Source organism: Excalfactoria chinensis, chromosome 13 (assembly GCF_039878825.1).
Source record: "Excalfactoria chinensis isolate bCotChi1 chromosome 13, bCotChi1.hap2, whole genome shotgun sequence".
Classification (NCBI taxonomy): Eukaryota; Metazoa; Chordata; class Aves; order Galliformes; family Phasianidae; genus Excalfactoria; species Excalfactoria chinensis.
In genome coordinates this window covers 5543513-5558793 of record NC_092837.1, presented here as the reverse complement: position 1 = coordinate 5558793, position 15281 = coordinate 5543513, and the positions used below count along the sequence as shown (strand labels likewise).

The window sequence follows — 15281 nt, the reverse complement described above, 5'->3', positions numbered from 1 at the left end:
ACAGAGCTGCATCCAGGGGGTGGGGAACTATGGACAAGGGCTGTTATAGCCTTAATCCCACTGCTGGAAATCTGCATGCCTCCACAACCACTTCCCACTGCATAGGGGCTATGTCTCCATGGCAGGCAGGAAAGCTCCTAGAGCCTATTAAAAACTTGTCTAAAATAAATAAATAAATGAGTAAATAGACATAACAATAATAAAAAAGAATAGTTTGACCTGCAGAATGCTTACAGTGAATGCAGCATGAAGAGCACAACGCTGAATGGGGAGCTGTATTGCCCCAGCAAGGGATCCAGCTCCATAGAATCATAAAGGCTACAGAAGGTCACTAAGATCACCAAGTCCAACCCCATCCCATCCCCACTGACCACATCCCTCAGTGGCACATCTCCACAGCTCTCAAACACCTCCAGGGATGGGGATTCCATTACCTCCCTGGGCAGCCTGAGCATCACTGCTCTTTCTGAGAAGAAAGTTTTCCTAACATCCATGCACTGGGCTGAGCTCAGTCCACGCTCAGACTCACTGTAGCACACCAGCACAGGATCAGGATAAATAAGATTTTGGCCTCTGTATATCAGAGGCAGAAGCATATGCATTCATTTAGGGTGTTAGCTCAGTGGTTTTCTTATGCTGAGGCCATTAGGAAGGGAAACCACATGTATGTTGACTTTCTATAGCTCACAAGTTGGATGCAGAGAAGAATCCTCTTCCTCCTGAGCATTACGGAAGGCATAAGACAAGTGCTAAATCCTGGTCAGATGTTCACTTTCAGCTGCTGGATAAGCTGCCAGCAGAAGAGTTGATTAGCTCCAGACCCCTATTTTACAGGCTCATTAAAAGCAGGCCTGCCACAAGCCAGTTGGATAGGAGGGATAGCCAACAGGGGAAGAAGAAACAGGCACCATTTTGTATCTGATATTTTAGCCCATGCTTGCATTTAATCATCTGGAGAAGGAGCTGAGCAGATCGCACAGCCTGGGAGCTGCTGCTGAGCTGGCAAAGGGCTGCCTGGGAGCTGGTTAGACAGAAATGTGCTCAGATTGCTTGGGACTCATACCAAGAAAATCCCAAGCCATGAAAAGCATTGCTGTAACACAGCTGCAGCCTCAGTCCTACAGAGGATGGACACTAAGTTTTAAACGAGGCCAAAGCAGGAGGTGAGGGAATGAAAACAGAAGAGCACACCAAGCTCCAAGCACACCATTCATTTCCACGCAGGAGGAAGTTTGCACTGATTATGGGCACAAGCTTCTTGTTAAAGCTGCTCTCCTGCTCCCCAGAAGTATTTCATCTGACAGCAGCTGCCAGACTGCAGATGTGGCCTCAGAAGGGAAGCAGTACTGCAGAGCCACGAGGCAGTGTTTGAGATGCAGACACCATCCCAATAAAGGATGGTGGAGGAATCTAAAAATTCCCACTTGCAATTTCCACAGATCTGTTTCTTCCCAGAAGCAGAGCACAGGGATGATGCAAGATTAATTCAACCAGTGTTAAACAGGGACTTTTATTCCTGGGGTGTCCTCTGCTCCCCGTGCACGCACCTCTCCCTGCCACGCACAGGGCAGCAGCAGCTCCCTGGGCAGCCCCAAGGATGGAACCCCCTTTTGCTTCACCCCTTCCCCTTGTCAAAGCTCTACAGAAATCCTGCCATGTGGGTAAATCACTGGTGTCCCACACACAGGTGCTGCATTCACTGCATGCTCCTAGGACCAAATGCAGCATTTCCACCTCAGACTCACCAGGTGACATCATTATTCACATTCGGGAATGCCAGCACCAAACAGACTGATATCCCCCAAACCCTTTCTAACCGCAGTGTTTTCATCCTTTGAATCCCTTAACTTTTCTAATATGAACAGGTTAAACTAAGCTTCATTCTAAAAGCAAAGAAAACTCAAGGTAGGCATGGCCCAAAACCTGGCATTACCTTCACTCAAAACAGGACAGCCAGAAAACTTCTGCTGGCACATCCTAGCAATCTCCCATCCAGCTGGGAGCATCAGCAAACATGACAATTACCACATGGGATATTACCTCCACTGCCCCATCTGATCCCTAAGGCATACTGCCTAGTCCTGCACCATGTCTATAAGGGTCATAGGGTCCTAATCCAGACATTTGGAGGGAATGACAAAGACAGAGCTCTAAACACTAGAGCCCTTCAGTAATCTCTTTTCTCTTCCCAACACTATTATGTTCAAGGTAAGGTTAGCACCCACACAGCAACACCAAGATATCTAAAAAGCAGTCCTGCCTGGCTGTTATCTATTCATTATCATCAAAACAGTTTATGGAAGAGGTATATAAACACTCTCCCAAACAGTAGAACAGAGGTGAAGCGAGAGCACTGTCTGACGTCAAACTGCCATCAGATTCAAGGCTAGACTCAGCCGGGTCATCCAGACAGTATTCCCAGTCTCACTTCTCAGCCCCACAGTGGCCACAGCAGGCTTTGATATCGCAGCGTGGAAATATATTGTCTTATAGGCACACAGTGAAGTGCTGTTCCAATCTGTATTTGTCATGCAGGCCCACCAGTGAATGTCAGCTGCAACATTTTCATCAACAGCTTTGGTTCGATTGCAGAAACGACTATGGTAAGTAAAAATCACAGCACAGCTGTTCTGCTACTGGCTCAGCTTCACTGCAATCCCAGCCAACACAGCATCCTCTGCTTTAGTGTGACCAGAGGAAAATGTCTCTGTGTTCCCAAGTTTAGCTGAGGTCTGAGTAAATTCCTGGCCACCTCACATCCCTCATAGGTTAAGATCACTATTCATTTGCAACTCTATGAAAACACTGCACAGGCAAAGTGTAAAGGCCAAAAAAGGGAACAGATTAAGTCTTTCCTAAAGCCTCGACCAAGACTCCAAGCTCAGAGACAGCTGCAGTTGCTTTGTATTAAAGGGCATTTAGATCACAGAACATTGATTCAAATCTCTCAAATGTAAGGAAAACAGCTGATTCAAATCCAACATGCAACAGATTCCATCTTTGCAAAGATCAGGAGAATCACTAGATCTGGATTTTCTGGGAGACATCAGAAAAATCATTGCCTAGTAGAATTCTTTTTTCCTCTTTTAAATCAATATTTGCATGTTAAGGCCAACTTCAGGCAAAATTAGTGAACATGGCTAAAAAGCTTGATCTAATTGGCAAGGCACTAGGAGGAGAGAATCAGGAGAACAGGAGATAATTGCTCCATCTGAAAACTATTAAAGATTGGTTGTGACATGATCAGTGAACAGCAAACAAAAGCTCTGGAGGTGCAATACTTCAGCTCTGTGCTAATTAAAGATAATCCAGAAATAAGGTGTTTAATTACACTTCAGTAGTTCTTTATCTAGGAAGGGGTTGAACAAAGAATGCAAGATCCCAGTTTCAGGTGTTCTGTGCATTCTCTGAGGATGTTACAGACCTAACATACCCAACATATACATGGGTCATACCCCCTGACTCCACAAGTTACTTGTAATACACACCACAGACAGAGGACATCAACAGCTACATATATATGTATGTACACATGGAGTTATGAGTCTCTTCTAACACTACTCTTCATGCTTTTCTTCTGGCAGTGCTTTGGGTGGGAGGAGTTCAGTCCCAGGAGTACAGAATAGCCATGACTCTCTGTCCAAGCTCAAAGGAATAGGTGGGCTGCACAATGTCAGTTTATAGATGAGAAATGCACTCATGGATTTGTATAAAAAGTAAGAGAAAGAACTAGAACTGAAATACACCTCTGTTCCCAGTTTGCTGTTTTACTAGATGCATCCCATGATGTTACAGGCAATTCTTCATAATTCAGCAGGGAAAACCCACAGACTGCAAGAGTGACAGGCCCACAAGGGATCCCTGTGCAACATACAGAGCGCATTACACAGAGACATGTTTATTAATATATCTGTCCTACACCTCAAGATGCATTGGAGCAGTCATACAAAGATGCCACAGCATCCCTGTAAGAAGGATGATTCATCGAATTAGCATAAAGTAGCGCAAGAAAGGAATGCAATTCACCTCCAAGACACGCTGCAGGGACTTGCTATCCTCTCCAGATGCCCCCCATTTCATATTCTATCTTCCGTAAAAAGAAATTCCCATGGGAACCCAAGAGCACCCTCTGGGCACATTACTTCGTCTAGAAATACCCAAGCCAGCTCTGACAAGCTAGTCCAGATGTCAGGCTGACACAACACTGCGCACAACCTAATATAATGCACTTCTTTGGGGACTGTTTTCTCTTGTAAACGCTGACAAGGACGCAGACAACACAGGTACTGAAGCATTTAAAAATGAGGAGCCAGCAAGTAAGTGCAGTCTTTGGAATCTGCTAATTTGGGATTTACCCTGCAGAGAAGCCAAGCCCTCATTGCAGCAGGTCCAGCAGGCAATGTAAGCTCTCGCTCTCCACTAATGTTTATGGGAAGGGAGCAATGTCCTGTTGTGGAGCACTTGAACTGGGACAAATGATAGAGTTAGGGGGGACTGCTTCAGTGGTCACAAGGAAGGGAACAGCTTTGTGGTTTAAAAAATAATCACAGCCACGAAGAACCCAAATGTTGGCTACATCCAGGTCCAGGAGTGCTGCATCATCCCATAACTTCACTAGTAGATATAGGAAGATATTTTTATAGACACCACAAACATAATTAGAGAAGCCTTTGAAAATGATCAGTAATGGCACTTCTAGTTCCTACACAAAACACTACTGTTGGTATTTGAGTTTATAGTGACCAAATCTTCCAAATCATGAAGTCACCAAGCAGAGAGTTAAAGAAGCTGGAGGAGAAGGTCCCCTTACAGCTTAAGGCATCATGAAAGATAGAGGAAGAGGAGAAAAATCCAGAATAGAGAATGAAGGAAGCATTTGACACAGTCACTGAAGTCATCTAGTGCAACAGCATGTCATCAGTAAGGTAAGACTAACCCGTCTCATGACGGTCTAATCTGAGCTCACATTCCCTGTTAGTAGGCAAATCATCTAACACAAAGTCTACAGACCTCAGAAGTGGGACCATGAGTTCCAACTAAGAGAAGGCACAGAGCTCCCAATGCTGTTCTAAAGGAGTCGAGCAAGAAATTGAGTTCTAGAAACTGTGGCAAGGAGAAGAGAAAATAAATACAACTGAAAAAAATAAGAGATGGTCATCCACCATATTGAAATCCCCAAAAGAGACTTGAATTAGAGCAAGGGAAATAAGCTTTCAGCACCCTGAAGTGCTGCAGACCCATCTTAAAAAAGCCTTCAGTGATGCCCATAATTGATGGGACATTTATAGATTGCGGCTCATATAGTATACTCATCAACCTTATCTGTATTCAGCTCTAAGGACAAGGGAGCAATGCAATTGGGAACATCTCCCTGAACCAAGTGCTTCTATTGCAAAGACACTACCAGATACAGAAGCCAGATGAGTCCAGACAGCCTCCTTCTGTCCCAAAGCATTACTACAGTAAAGCATCCAGCAGCAGGGGAGTCCAGACGACAAACAGAGGATGCATCCACTTTATCAGCTTACTTTTATTTCAAAAGCAAAAACAAATTAAAAGAAGAAGAAAAAAAAAAAAAAGAACACAAACACTTCTCTCCCAGCCCTTAGCAGAGCAGGAAGCCTATAGCAAAGCTACCAAAACATCACTCAAAAATGAAACAGAAGCCAAGCACCCAGGGAACGGAGTCTTGTTCTTCAGTGAATAAACAAGTTAGGATTATCTGAGCACCTCATCTAACAAACTTCCAGCTATAACAAAAGTCTTGGAATAAAGCGATGCCCTTTTCCTGTTGAAGCTCGGTTTTGCTCATAGATATCTAGCTGGTTTAGGCAGAAGGGAGTATTTTCACTACAGTGAACGCACATAATGAAAGAGAAATATTCTTGGATATCATCACCTCAGGTTGCCAGGAGCTGCACTGAGCGCTCCAGGCAACTCCTCCCCATCCCATACTTTTAAAAGGGCTGACAAAAGCCTGCAGAACTATCAGCACAATCTCCCTCAGACATGGTAAACGTATGCAAATTTATCCTTGCTGATTTCATGCCATAGTCATCCCATCTAAAAAGAGCAAATCAGATGTAACCTTCCAAACAGCTGCAGCACGGCCACATTCGCTCTCCCAGCACCTCCTAAGGACAGGAGAAGCTAGAGGCCATAACTGTCCAAACGCAAAATACTTGTTCAGAGACTTCTCTGCACATGAGCTTCCCAATCAGATAACCAACCATTCCCACAAAATAGGATGAGCAATTCAGCCCAGCCTCACAAGCCAAGGGGCAGCAAACATGACAGATACAACATAAGGTTCATGTATTTAATAAAGAACCCACCCACCCCAAGGTCAGCAGAAGACATGAGTATCTACATACAAAGCCTGCAACAAAGACTGGTTTTGGAGCTCTGGTTTTCTGCTGTCAGTCATTCATAAAACTACCAGTCCTCCAGAGATGTCAGGTATGTAACAAGTCACCCAGTGCAAAATGAAGAGGCTTTCACAGCATTTAACAGCCTGCTGCGGTTTCAGTGTTAGACCTGCAGTGCTTTGAACCTCTCTGTGGTTGGAATTTGTTGTTGCATTGAGTGGACTAGGGAAGAAAAACAAATAAAAAGAGAACGTGTAACAACTTAAATACAGCAATGCATGCAGAAGAACAAAACTTAATACTAAATCCCTAAATCTGAAATTCAGGATGGCTACTGCGATAACAGAAAGGATTTTGCTTTGGGAATCAGCATGATTTTTACCCAGGAAGAGATGAAGAATCCACAACGGCTTCCCCACGCACCCAAATAGCAGCTTACTTCCTGCCATCTCCAATGCACTGCAGGCCAGTGGCTCTGCAGTTCTGCAGGCATGACATGCAGAAACGAAACTTCTGAATTCAGAGTACATTTGCACACTGATGGACTTCCATATTTTATATCCCACATACATATATTACTTAATTTTTCACAAGATGCAACGTTCCTCCAGCTCTTCATTTATGGTTCCCTTATAGTGACACAATACTGTGGTACACAGCAAGGATTCTGCCAGTAAAGATAAACTTAGTAACAAACGAGTAGATGAACCTATAACAAATGACATTAAAGTCTTACAAGGCAAACCTCAGACAACCTCAGTTTACAGCCAGAGTAATGGGGCAGCACGGGGGAAAGAATTCTTCTCTTCCCCTTGAAACAGTCCCTGAATGTTGCTTTTGCATACTGGAGAAATAGGAGATGAAAACTAAGCACCTAAAAGCAGGAGATAGACCAGGCAGGGCAAACCAAGGGCTTCCCATTTCCATATACCATCACACACAGCTATTAAAGCATACAGGAAACATTTGGAATATAGAATATTGCAGCAGCATGTATAGCAACCAGTGCTGTAAGAGGAGCAATGGAAAGCAGCGCAGAGGGAAACAGATGGTTTTAGGATGGGGAGAACAGTTTGAGGCCTTCACTGGACAGCACTTAAGGCTGAGTTTATCTAAGTGAGTTACACAACACCCAGCTTGCAAGGAAACAGGAGCTGTGCACCAATTCTATGCCAGCGCCCTTCCCAGCAGGGCCAGGAATCCCCAGGCAGGCAGCCAGGTCCCACAGCAGAGCACACAGCCCTGTTTCCTCAGTCTCTCTCCCCATAGCAGCAGATGCCCAGCATAGGCTGCTACCCACAGCCTGAGGGGGTAGATTCTCCTGCCTAGTAGAGAAGCCCAGTAAAGCTTCCAGCACCAAAGAAAAAGTGCACCTATTAAACACCAAAACACAATTCCCAACCAGGCACTTACGTTGCATTGAACAGCAGTCCCTCCTCAGCAGAGCCTCCCACAGCCATCAAGCAGCTCCTACTGCAGACCTGAAACCAGCTGCAGCTGAGTGGGGTTTATCAGGGGCTCATTAACCCAGCCACAGCCTGCACCTGGTGGGGGTCAGTCATTAAAAAATAAAAACATTTTAAAAAAAGGAAAAGGAAAAGGAAAAAAGGGTCTTTGCTCCTATTCTAGAGAATTACCTCCATGAGACCCCGGGACCTGTGCTCTGCCAGCCAGGTGGGACATTCACCTGAGGGAGTTTGGTCTCTGCCTTGTTTCTTCCATCAGCAACACGCAGTCTGAATCAGGGACTGAAAGCTTTTGGGTTGCCTGGCAGCCTCCATCCCCTTTACTCACAGCTCTTCCCCAGCCTGCCACACACTGCTCAGTGGGTCTCATGGTCCTGGTACCTTGGGAAGGAATGGTATCAAATAACCTTCCATTTTCTTGGCTCCTTGTGAGGCCGCTAGAATGAATTTCAGCATTGTCAAAGTGAATACCTTGATCACCTCAATTGTTTTTTTCCTGCCCTGTGGCATTTCCCTCTTGGAAGCAAAAGGCCTTTGTGCTGTATTGCGGAGTTGGATGCCATCACAACCCAGACTTGCTGCTCCCCAGCCAGCCAGAGGAGCAGGCTGCACAAAGTAATCAATGCTTGGATGTGATCGGCACACAAACAAGGAGCTCAAGTGATAAGAAAATGGAGAGAGGTTTTTTTTTGTGTGTGTGTGTGTGTGCTGAGTTTGCATCCCCAATTCAATCCTTTTCTGCTTGAAAGTTCACATCAGAAATTGGCTTGCTCTGTGCACCATCTCGCACTATGGACTTCTTGGTGATGCTAAGTAAGATCTCAAACAACAGCATCCAGGAGAAATGCTGTATAACTCCAGCTAGCCAAAAAATGAGCGTTATTCAGCTCATCACCTCTCAGCTTGACTGCATTGCCTAGCCACAAAGCTCTACACACACAGGATCCTTTGGCTGGTATAGTCCATACTTATGGCTGCATCGCAGCCTCAGGCGTGGCATATTTGCTCTCCATGCCTTATGGTGGCTCCTCAGGCAGTGTCATGTCCAGTTTGCAGTCACAGTGTGTGTTTTCACATTGTGTTTAAATAAGACTGAATGCAAGAAATCTAAGAGGCTGCTCAACCTCTCCACTCCTACTGCGCAGTTCAGCTACATATTATTAGGGAAAAAGAAGAGAAAGCCATTCTCCGTGTCCAGGCCAGGACTGTGGAATAAAACTAATGAGAATAAAGATCTTCATACACACACAACTGAACAGCCTCTGAAAGGACTGTGGTGCAGTTATCGCATTCACAACATGCCTCTGGAGTGTTTCCATTTAGGACACAACCAAAGGACGCACTGCAGATGTTGTCTGTGGTCTCATGACTGCTGTAGTGGCAAAGTGAACCGCACTACACCTCTTTTCTAACCCTTTCCTTTTCTTTTGGCAAGTTTTGCAGCTGAAGCAGTGATTATACTCCAGTGACAAAGGCTGTCTGCAGTAATACAGACCACTGTGGAGAGATTGGCTCCTTTCCCCCCCTTCCAACACTCCATCAGGCTGAGAACACTTCTGGGCAGCTCACACTGAAGCTGCTTCCAAACATGAGTTTAATTTGTGTTGTACATGACATAAACCCCCATCTAGAGCTGACCTGCTTGCATCTAGCTTATTTGTAGCTGAATAAGCAAAACAACCTTTTGCTTTCTACCTATTAGGTCAGTGACACCGATTTCCCCTGACTGCAATGGCTGCAGGTCTTTATACACAGAAAAGGGAGAACTGAAAGCATACAAGTTGTTCAAGGAGCTGCTGCGTGCCATGGGAAGTGGAGATTCAGGGCTGTTTTCCTCTTTCAGGTCCGCATGATTGCACTAAGATCTCTGTTCCTTGCTGTCCGCAGCTATTCACATTGTCTCAAGGCACGTTATCTGGGGGGGACAGAGCTGAGTAATTAAGTCAGAGGGAGCCACTAGGACTCATGAAGGTGACATTTGGAACATCAGCAGAAGGAGAGAGTGTTTCAACTCTTTACATGTTCAGAAGTCTGCTCCTTTTAGCATCAAGTCCTTGGTCCATTTGCTGTTGTCACAACCACTAATGTCATTACCAGCTTCTCTGCTCCGAGGATGCAGATGCCACTAAGTGGTCTGAAACAGAGTTCCAGAACACAGCCTATGAACTACCTTGTCCAAAACAGCAAATCACCCAATATCCAATCCTCTCCCAACCCTCCAGTGTGACAGGACCTGAGAAACTCACATCCTCCCACACAAGAGGCTGTAGGTTCATAGCTGAGCGAGCATGAGGCTGCAGCATCAGCCAGACTCTCCTCCAAATGAACCCTTCAAATCCAGAGCTTTGCGTTCTGCAGATGGAAAGAACAGATCTGATGGCAGCATCAGAAAGCTCCTCACAGATGCCAAGTATTGTCTCACTGAAAGAAAGATCCCAGTGCCTGCAGCAGGTGTTAGACACTGGCAAGCACATCAGAGTCCTTCCATTACCCATCTCTTAATAGAAATCTTCAAAGTACATCAGTATGAGAAAGGCACCAAAGAGGCCCTTAATCATGATAGCAGCTATTAGTTTGGGACAGGGCAGTGAAATTGGTTTAATATGTGCTGCTTTTTAGCTGTAGCTTGCCTCTATACTTAGAAATGTCAATTAATTTATGTTCATGGCACTTTCATTCCTCTCCGGATAGCTGGCATGTCCTCTCCCCCATTTCAATTTGTTGGCTCACTTTCTTTTGTAAAATTCAGCAGAAAAGGGACATACAGTTCACCCCAGGAGAACAGAAACTGAGTTTAATTGTCTGCAAGAGCATCCAGGACATCTGAGCCAGACCTCAGCAGCCAGCCTTGGCCCGGAGTGCTCAGGGGAGCTGTAAGACACAAGGCTGTGAGGTAGATATCACTTGGTGTGGTGCTGGGGGACCAGCTACAGCTAAAGATGGCCAGCCCATAAAATCTGTGGCATTTATGGCATTTTAATATTAGAGAGGGGAAAACAGAACACTCTTGATTAAGAGAGGAGATGCCACGCACATCCCTCCTGGGTTCATACTCTCATCAAGGGCATCAGTTCCCATCAGTTCAGCTGAGTTACCTTTATATTAGTGTATGCACAGGGCATCTCTCTTCCATGGACTGCCTGTGTCACTGTGCCCCTTTTTCTTAACAAGACTGAAGGAATCATAAGGAGTCATAATATGGGATGATTCAACACTGAAAGGATGTTGGCTTCAGCGTCCCTCTCCCTCAGTCCTCTGCAACAGTTGCCTTGCTGCTACCAGCCCTTATGACAACTGCAACTGAACATTGCTTCTCCAGCCCTGGGGTTAAGACTAGAGGTCCTGACACTCCACACGTAGCTGAGTTCTGTGATGGAGGGATGCAGAGTTAGACAGCTGCTCGTACTATGAGATAGCTGTAAGCTACAGAGCTAAAAATATCATTGGCTCCCTGAGAAATAATGCAAAGAAGGCTTGCCATAACTTGGGAACGTAAGTCTAGGTGGGATTTGGTTTTGAGAGCAATTTTGGCACACACTCCCCATTTCTGAGCATTTTTAATCTCCCCTGAGCACTAATTGTGTTTCTTTGCTCCCTATTTACACCGTGCAGGATTATAGGGTGAATATCTTCTTGCGGCAGCAATGGAATGATCCGCGGCTGGCATACAATGAATACCCAGATGACTCCCTGGACCTGGACCCTTCTATGCTAGACTCCATCTGGAAGCCAGACTTGTTCTTTGCAAATGAGAAAGGGGCCCATTTCCATGAGATTACTACAGACAACAAGCTGCTGAGGATCTCCAGAAACGGGAATGTACTCTACAGCATCAGGTGAGCTGACTAAATGGGGGAGAGCTCCGCAAAGATAGGGGAGGGCAGAGCTGCATGCCTGCTGTTTGAGCCTAAAACAGACAAGTGGATGCTTTGAGCATGCCTTTGGGTAAAGGGAACTGAGCTGTAATACTTAAAGGAGAACATCCATTAACAGTGTACAGCAACGTGGTGAGAAGAGACCACTGGAGGGCTCCCATCAATATGACTATTTGCAATAGTCAGGGCTCTCAGAAGAAGGTGGACTTCACCTCACAGACTCAAAGCTCAGTACTGGGTTCACCCAAAAACACCCCATCTTAAGTGTGTGCTGCCCATCTTAAGACATTGCTGCAGCCACAGTCACTCTTTTCATGTCTGGTAGATATTTAATATTAATTCTTCCCAAAGAGCTCGTTCAAAGACATAATTCAAAGCTTATGTCTCATTGATCAGGGGTAGAGTCCTCTGCCAAAGATACAATGCAGGCAGAGACTAGTGGAGGCTCTTTTCTGCTCAGATATTGGTTTAAATACAGAAAATTCAGCTGTTTTCATGAAAAGAAGTTGTGAACAAGTCAGTTCCTTCTTCTGCCACAACATCTTTTGTCACAACATGTCTCTAAACTCAAGCTCTTCCAACACAAAGGTTTGGGTTAAAATATCTTCCCTTCCTGCTCAGTCTCTCGTACATCTGATAGCAAAATTCAATTCCTATCCTCCAGAAAATTCTGCTATTTCTACATCGAGACAAAAAGCTGAAAAATCCAAGTGCTTTTGGGAATGGCATTTCCAGTGTTACCAAACCAAATAACACGAGTCCAGCTATCTGAATGAAATCATTTAATATCAGCTTGTCGAACTAAGCAAACATTTTGAACATAGATAGCAGAACAGGACAGCATCACAGCTTACCCTGGGAAAGCAGCCAGCACCCAGTGGGAAGATGAAGCTGGAGGTCTCAAGAGACACAGTGGGGATTTCAGAAAGATACGGTCACACTGACTTTCCAAAGGGTATTTTCCTTGCAGAAAATTACACCCAAATCTCTCATTCCTCCCACAGAAATCTGTGATCTTGATCAAAGTTCTTTGTTTATTCTGATACAGAAAAGTTCTGTTCAGAGATTTCCAGACAGTGTCAGTCTCTAGAAATATAAGTTAGATCCAGAGGAGAGCTCTGGGCTCACTGCTAATCCAGGCTGCTGTGAGCCTGAGGCAAGAAATGAAGGCAGAGGCAGCAAAACTTTGATGTGGGAGCACTCTCTTATACACAGTCCAAGACAGTGAAACACCACCTGCTATTTCACCAGTCCCTGCCAGGAATTATGTCACAGGCCCAAATTCTTGGTGTTTCTGATGCTTTCTAACAGCACATGTGAAAGCACAGGCAGGGATGGAGCGAATAATCAGCCATTCCCCTCCATCACACCAGACAAGTTACCAGCCTGTATGAAACATTTGGCATCTGAGAGGGTTCACTCCATCAGTACCACAAACTGCACATCATTGCCCTTTGCTGTCTTCTTTCCTCAGGATCACGCTGACTCTGGCCTGCCCCATGGACCTGAAGAACTTCCCCATGGATGTACAGACATGCATCATGCAATTAGAAAGCTGTGAGTTCTGTGCACCTCTCCATTATCAGGAAGAGAGGATGTGCATCTCCTCTCCCCCTTCCAAGCCTCTCCATCCCCATCTGCAACTCCTTTCCTGTTCAGTCATTACTGGACTCTCCCTGTATGGAAGAGAAAGGGGGGGTGGGCATTTGGGACAATCTCACTGCGCATGCCTGGGGCTGCTCCCTTTCAGCTTTGTTTGCTTCCCTGTTAGCATCCTCTTCACAAATCACCTGCGTCTACATTTTCAGCCAATGCCAGCAATAAGGTTTACCATTAGAAACAGGAAACTCTTACAACAGATGAGAGCGCAGCCGATTTAGATGCCACCAATACAAGAACCAACCTCTAAACTGCCTCAAGCCAGTGTGTGATTAGAGACTCCTCCTACTCTTGGGTTAGCTGCATTTCATCCCATCCCAATAAGTGTTTGTGCAGGATTTTCAATCCATTCAGCATGTAACTCTTCCTAGACAAGCTAAACCTCATAAGGTCCCAAAAGAGATGCCTGGCTTGCTTGTATTTACATTGGCCTTTCAGTTTGGAGGAGAAAGGTGAAAGCGCTCTCTGCTGCAGATGGGATGTTTTTCTCTCTGGATGAACATTTGCCCCTTGTACACGATGTTTATCCCAGAGGAGGGAAAGATATGAATAACTTCTTTCAGAGGAAGAGGTCAGGTTTGAGAAAATAACAGCTCAACAAGCCCTTTCTCAAATGAAAATATGACTTGCTGCAGACAATATATTGAACATCCCCACAGCTCCAGAGAGGGTCATTACCCCAGCTTTTACCATATACACAAGCAGTTCTGTTTCAGCCTAAATCCCACACTTCACAGCATTGCCAAAACACCAGGTTAAGACCCTGCCTCCAGGCTCCCTTCTACAAGTGTGTCCCTATTCCAGATGAGTGTTTAGTATGCATTTCACATGGTATCTGTTCTCTCCTCTCAATAGTTGGCTACACAATGAATGATCTAATATTTGAGTGGCAAGAAAAAGGAGCTGTACAAGTTGCTGATGGGCTGACATTGCCTCAGTTTATCCTAAAAGAAGAAAAAGACTTGAGATACTGCACAAAACACTACAACACAGGTCAGTGCTGTTTAACCTTAGCTCAAGGATTAATCGGGGATGAACTCAGGACTGTGCATTTACATATGTGCTATGTCTGATAAAAATCTGGAGACACAAGGTTTGTTAGAGGTTATATAGAATAAAATATGGAAGTACAATACAGAAACATGGAAATAAAATACAGAAACGTAGATGTGTTGCCACTAAAAATATATAGAAGGAGCCAATAAAAAGCAAACCTGTGAAATGATCTTGTCTCCAGTAACATCTGTATCTGTTAAAGGGTGCTTGATCTGGAACTTTTCTCCCATCACCCTCCTTTGCCTCTAAAGTGAGGGAACAGATGAAATTTACATGAAAAATGATATACTGCCAAAATCTTCCTTTGCTACGTTGATGTTGTACATAAGTAGTTTAGAACAGGTCAAAAGCTGATTATTTCCTCCTCTAAAAAGATTCTGGTTCTAGGCAGTGTGAGGCAGGTCCCCAGACACGAGTTGAGAACAAGAAGCTCACTGTGCCTTACCAATAACCTTCCATGCATCTCCTGTCCCTATCAGGCAAATTTACCTGTATAGAAGCTCGTTTCCACCTGGAGCGGCAGATGGGTTATTATTTGATCCAGATGTACATCCCCAGCCTCCTCATTGTCATTCTGTCCTGGATCTCCTTCTGGATCAATATGGATGCTGCACCTGCTCGTGTTGGCCTGGGGATCACCACTGTGCTCACTATGACCACTCAGAGCTCTGGTTCCCGAGCATCACTGCCCAAGGTAAGTGGCAAAAATGATTACATTCTAGGGCAGCACATGTGTAAGGAACAACACCAGAGGTGTTCTGCTGCCATTGCACTATTCCAGTTTAAGGGCAAGCAGAACAAGTTACAGCCCTACAAAACTTGATCATAGAACCCGCACAATAGCACTGAATTTAACT

The 15281-nt window shown here is 45.0% G+C and overlaps 1 protein-coding gene across 2 annotated transcripts in view; it reads left to right on the top strand.

Annotated features, from left to right (window-relative positions):
• The window catches only part of GLRA1 (glycine receptor alpha 1), a 38168-nt gene that overhangs the window by 18547 nt on the left and 4340 nt on the right, over positions 1-15281 (top strand). For both annotated transcript variants that reach the window (XM_072348129.1, XM_072348128.1), the window contains exons 3-7: positions 2536-2603; positions 11447-11670; positions 13184-13266; positions 14224-14361; positions 14904-15118. In XM_072348129.1, the coding sequence (XP_072204230.1) occupies positions 2536-2603; positions 11447-11670; positions 13184-13266; positions 14224-14361; positions 14904-15118 (728 nt within the window). The remainder of the gene's footprint in view (positions 1-2535; positions 2604-11446; positions 11671-13183; positions 13267-14223; positions 14362-14903; positions 15119-15281) is intronic.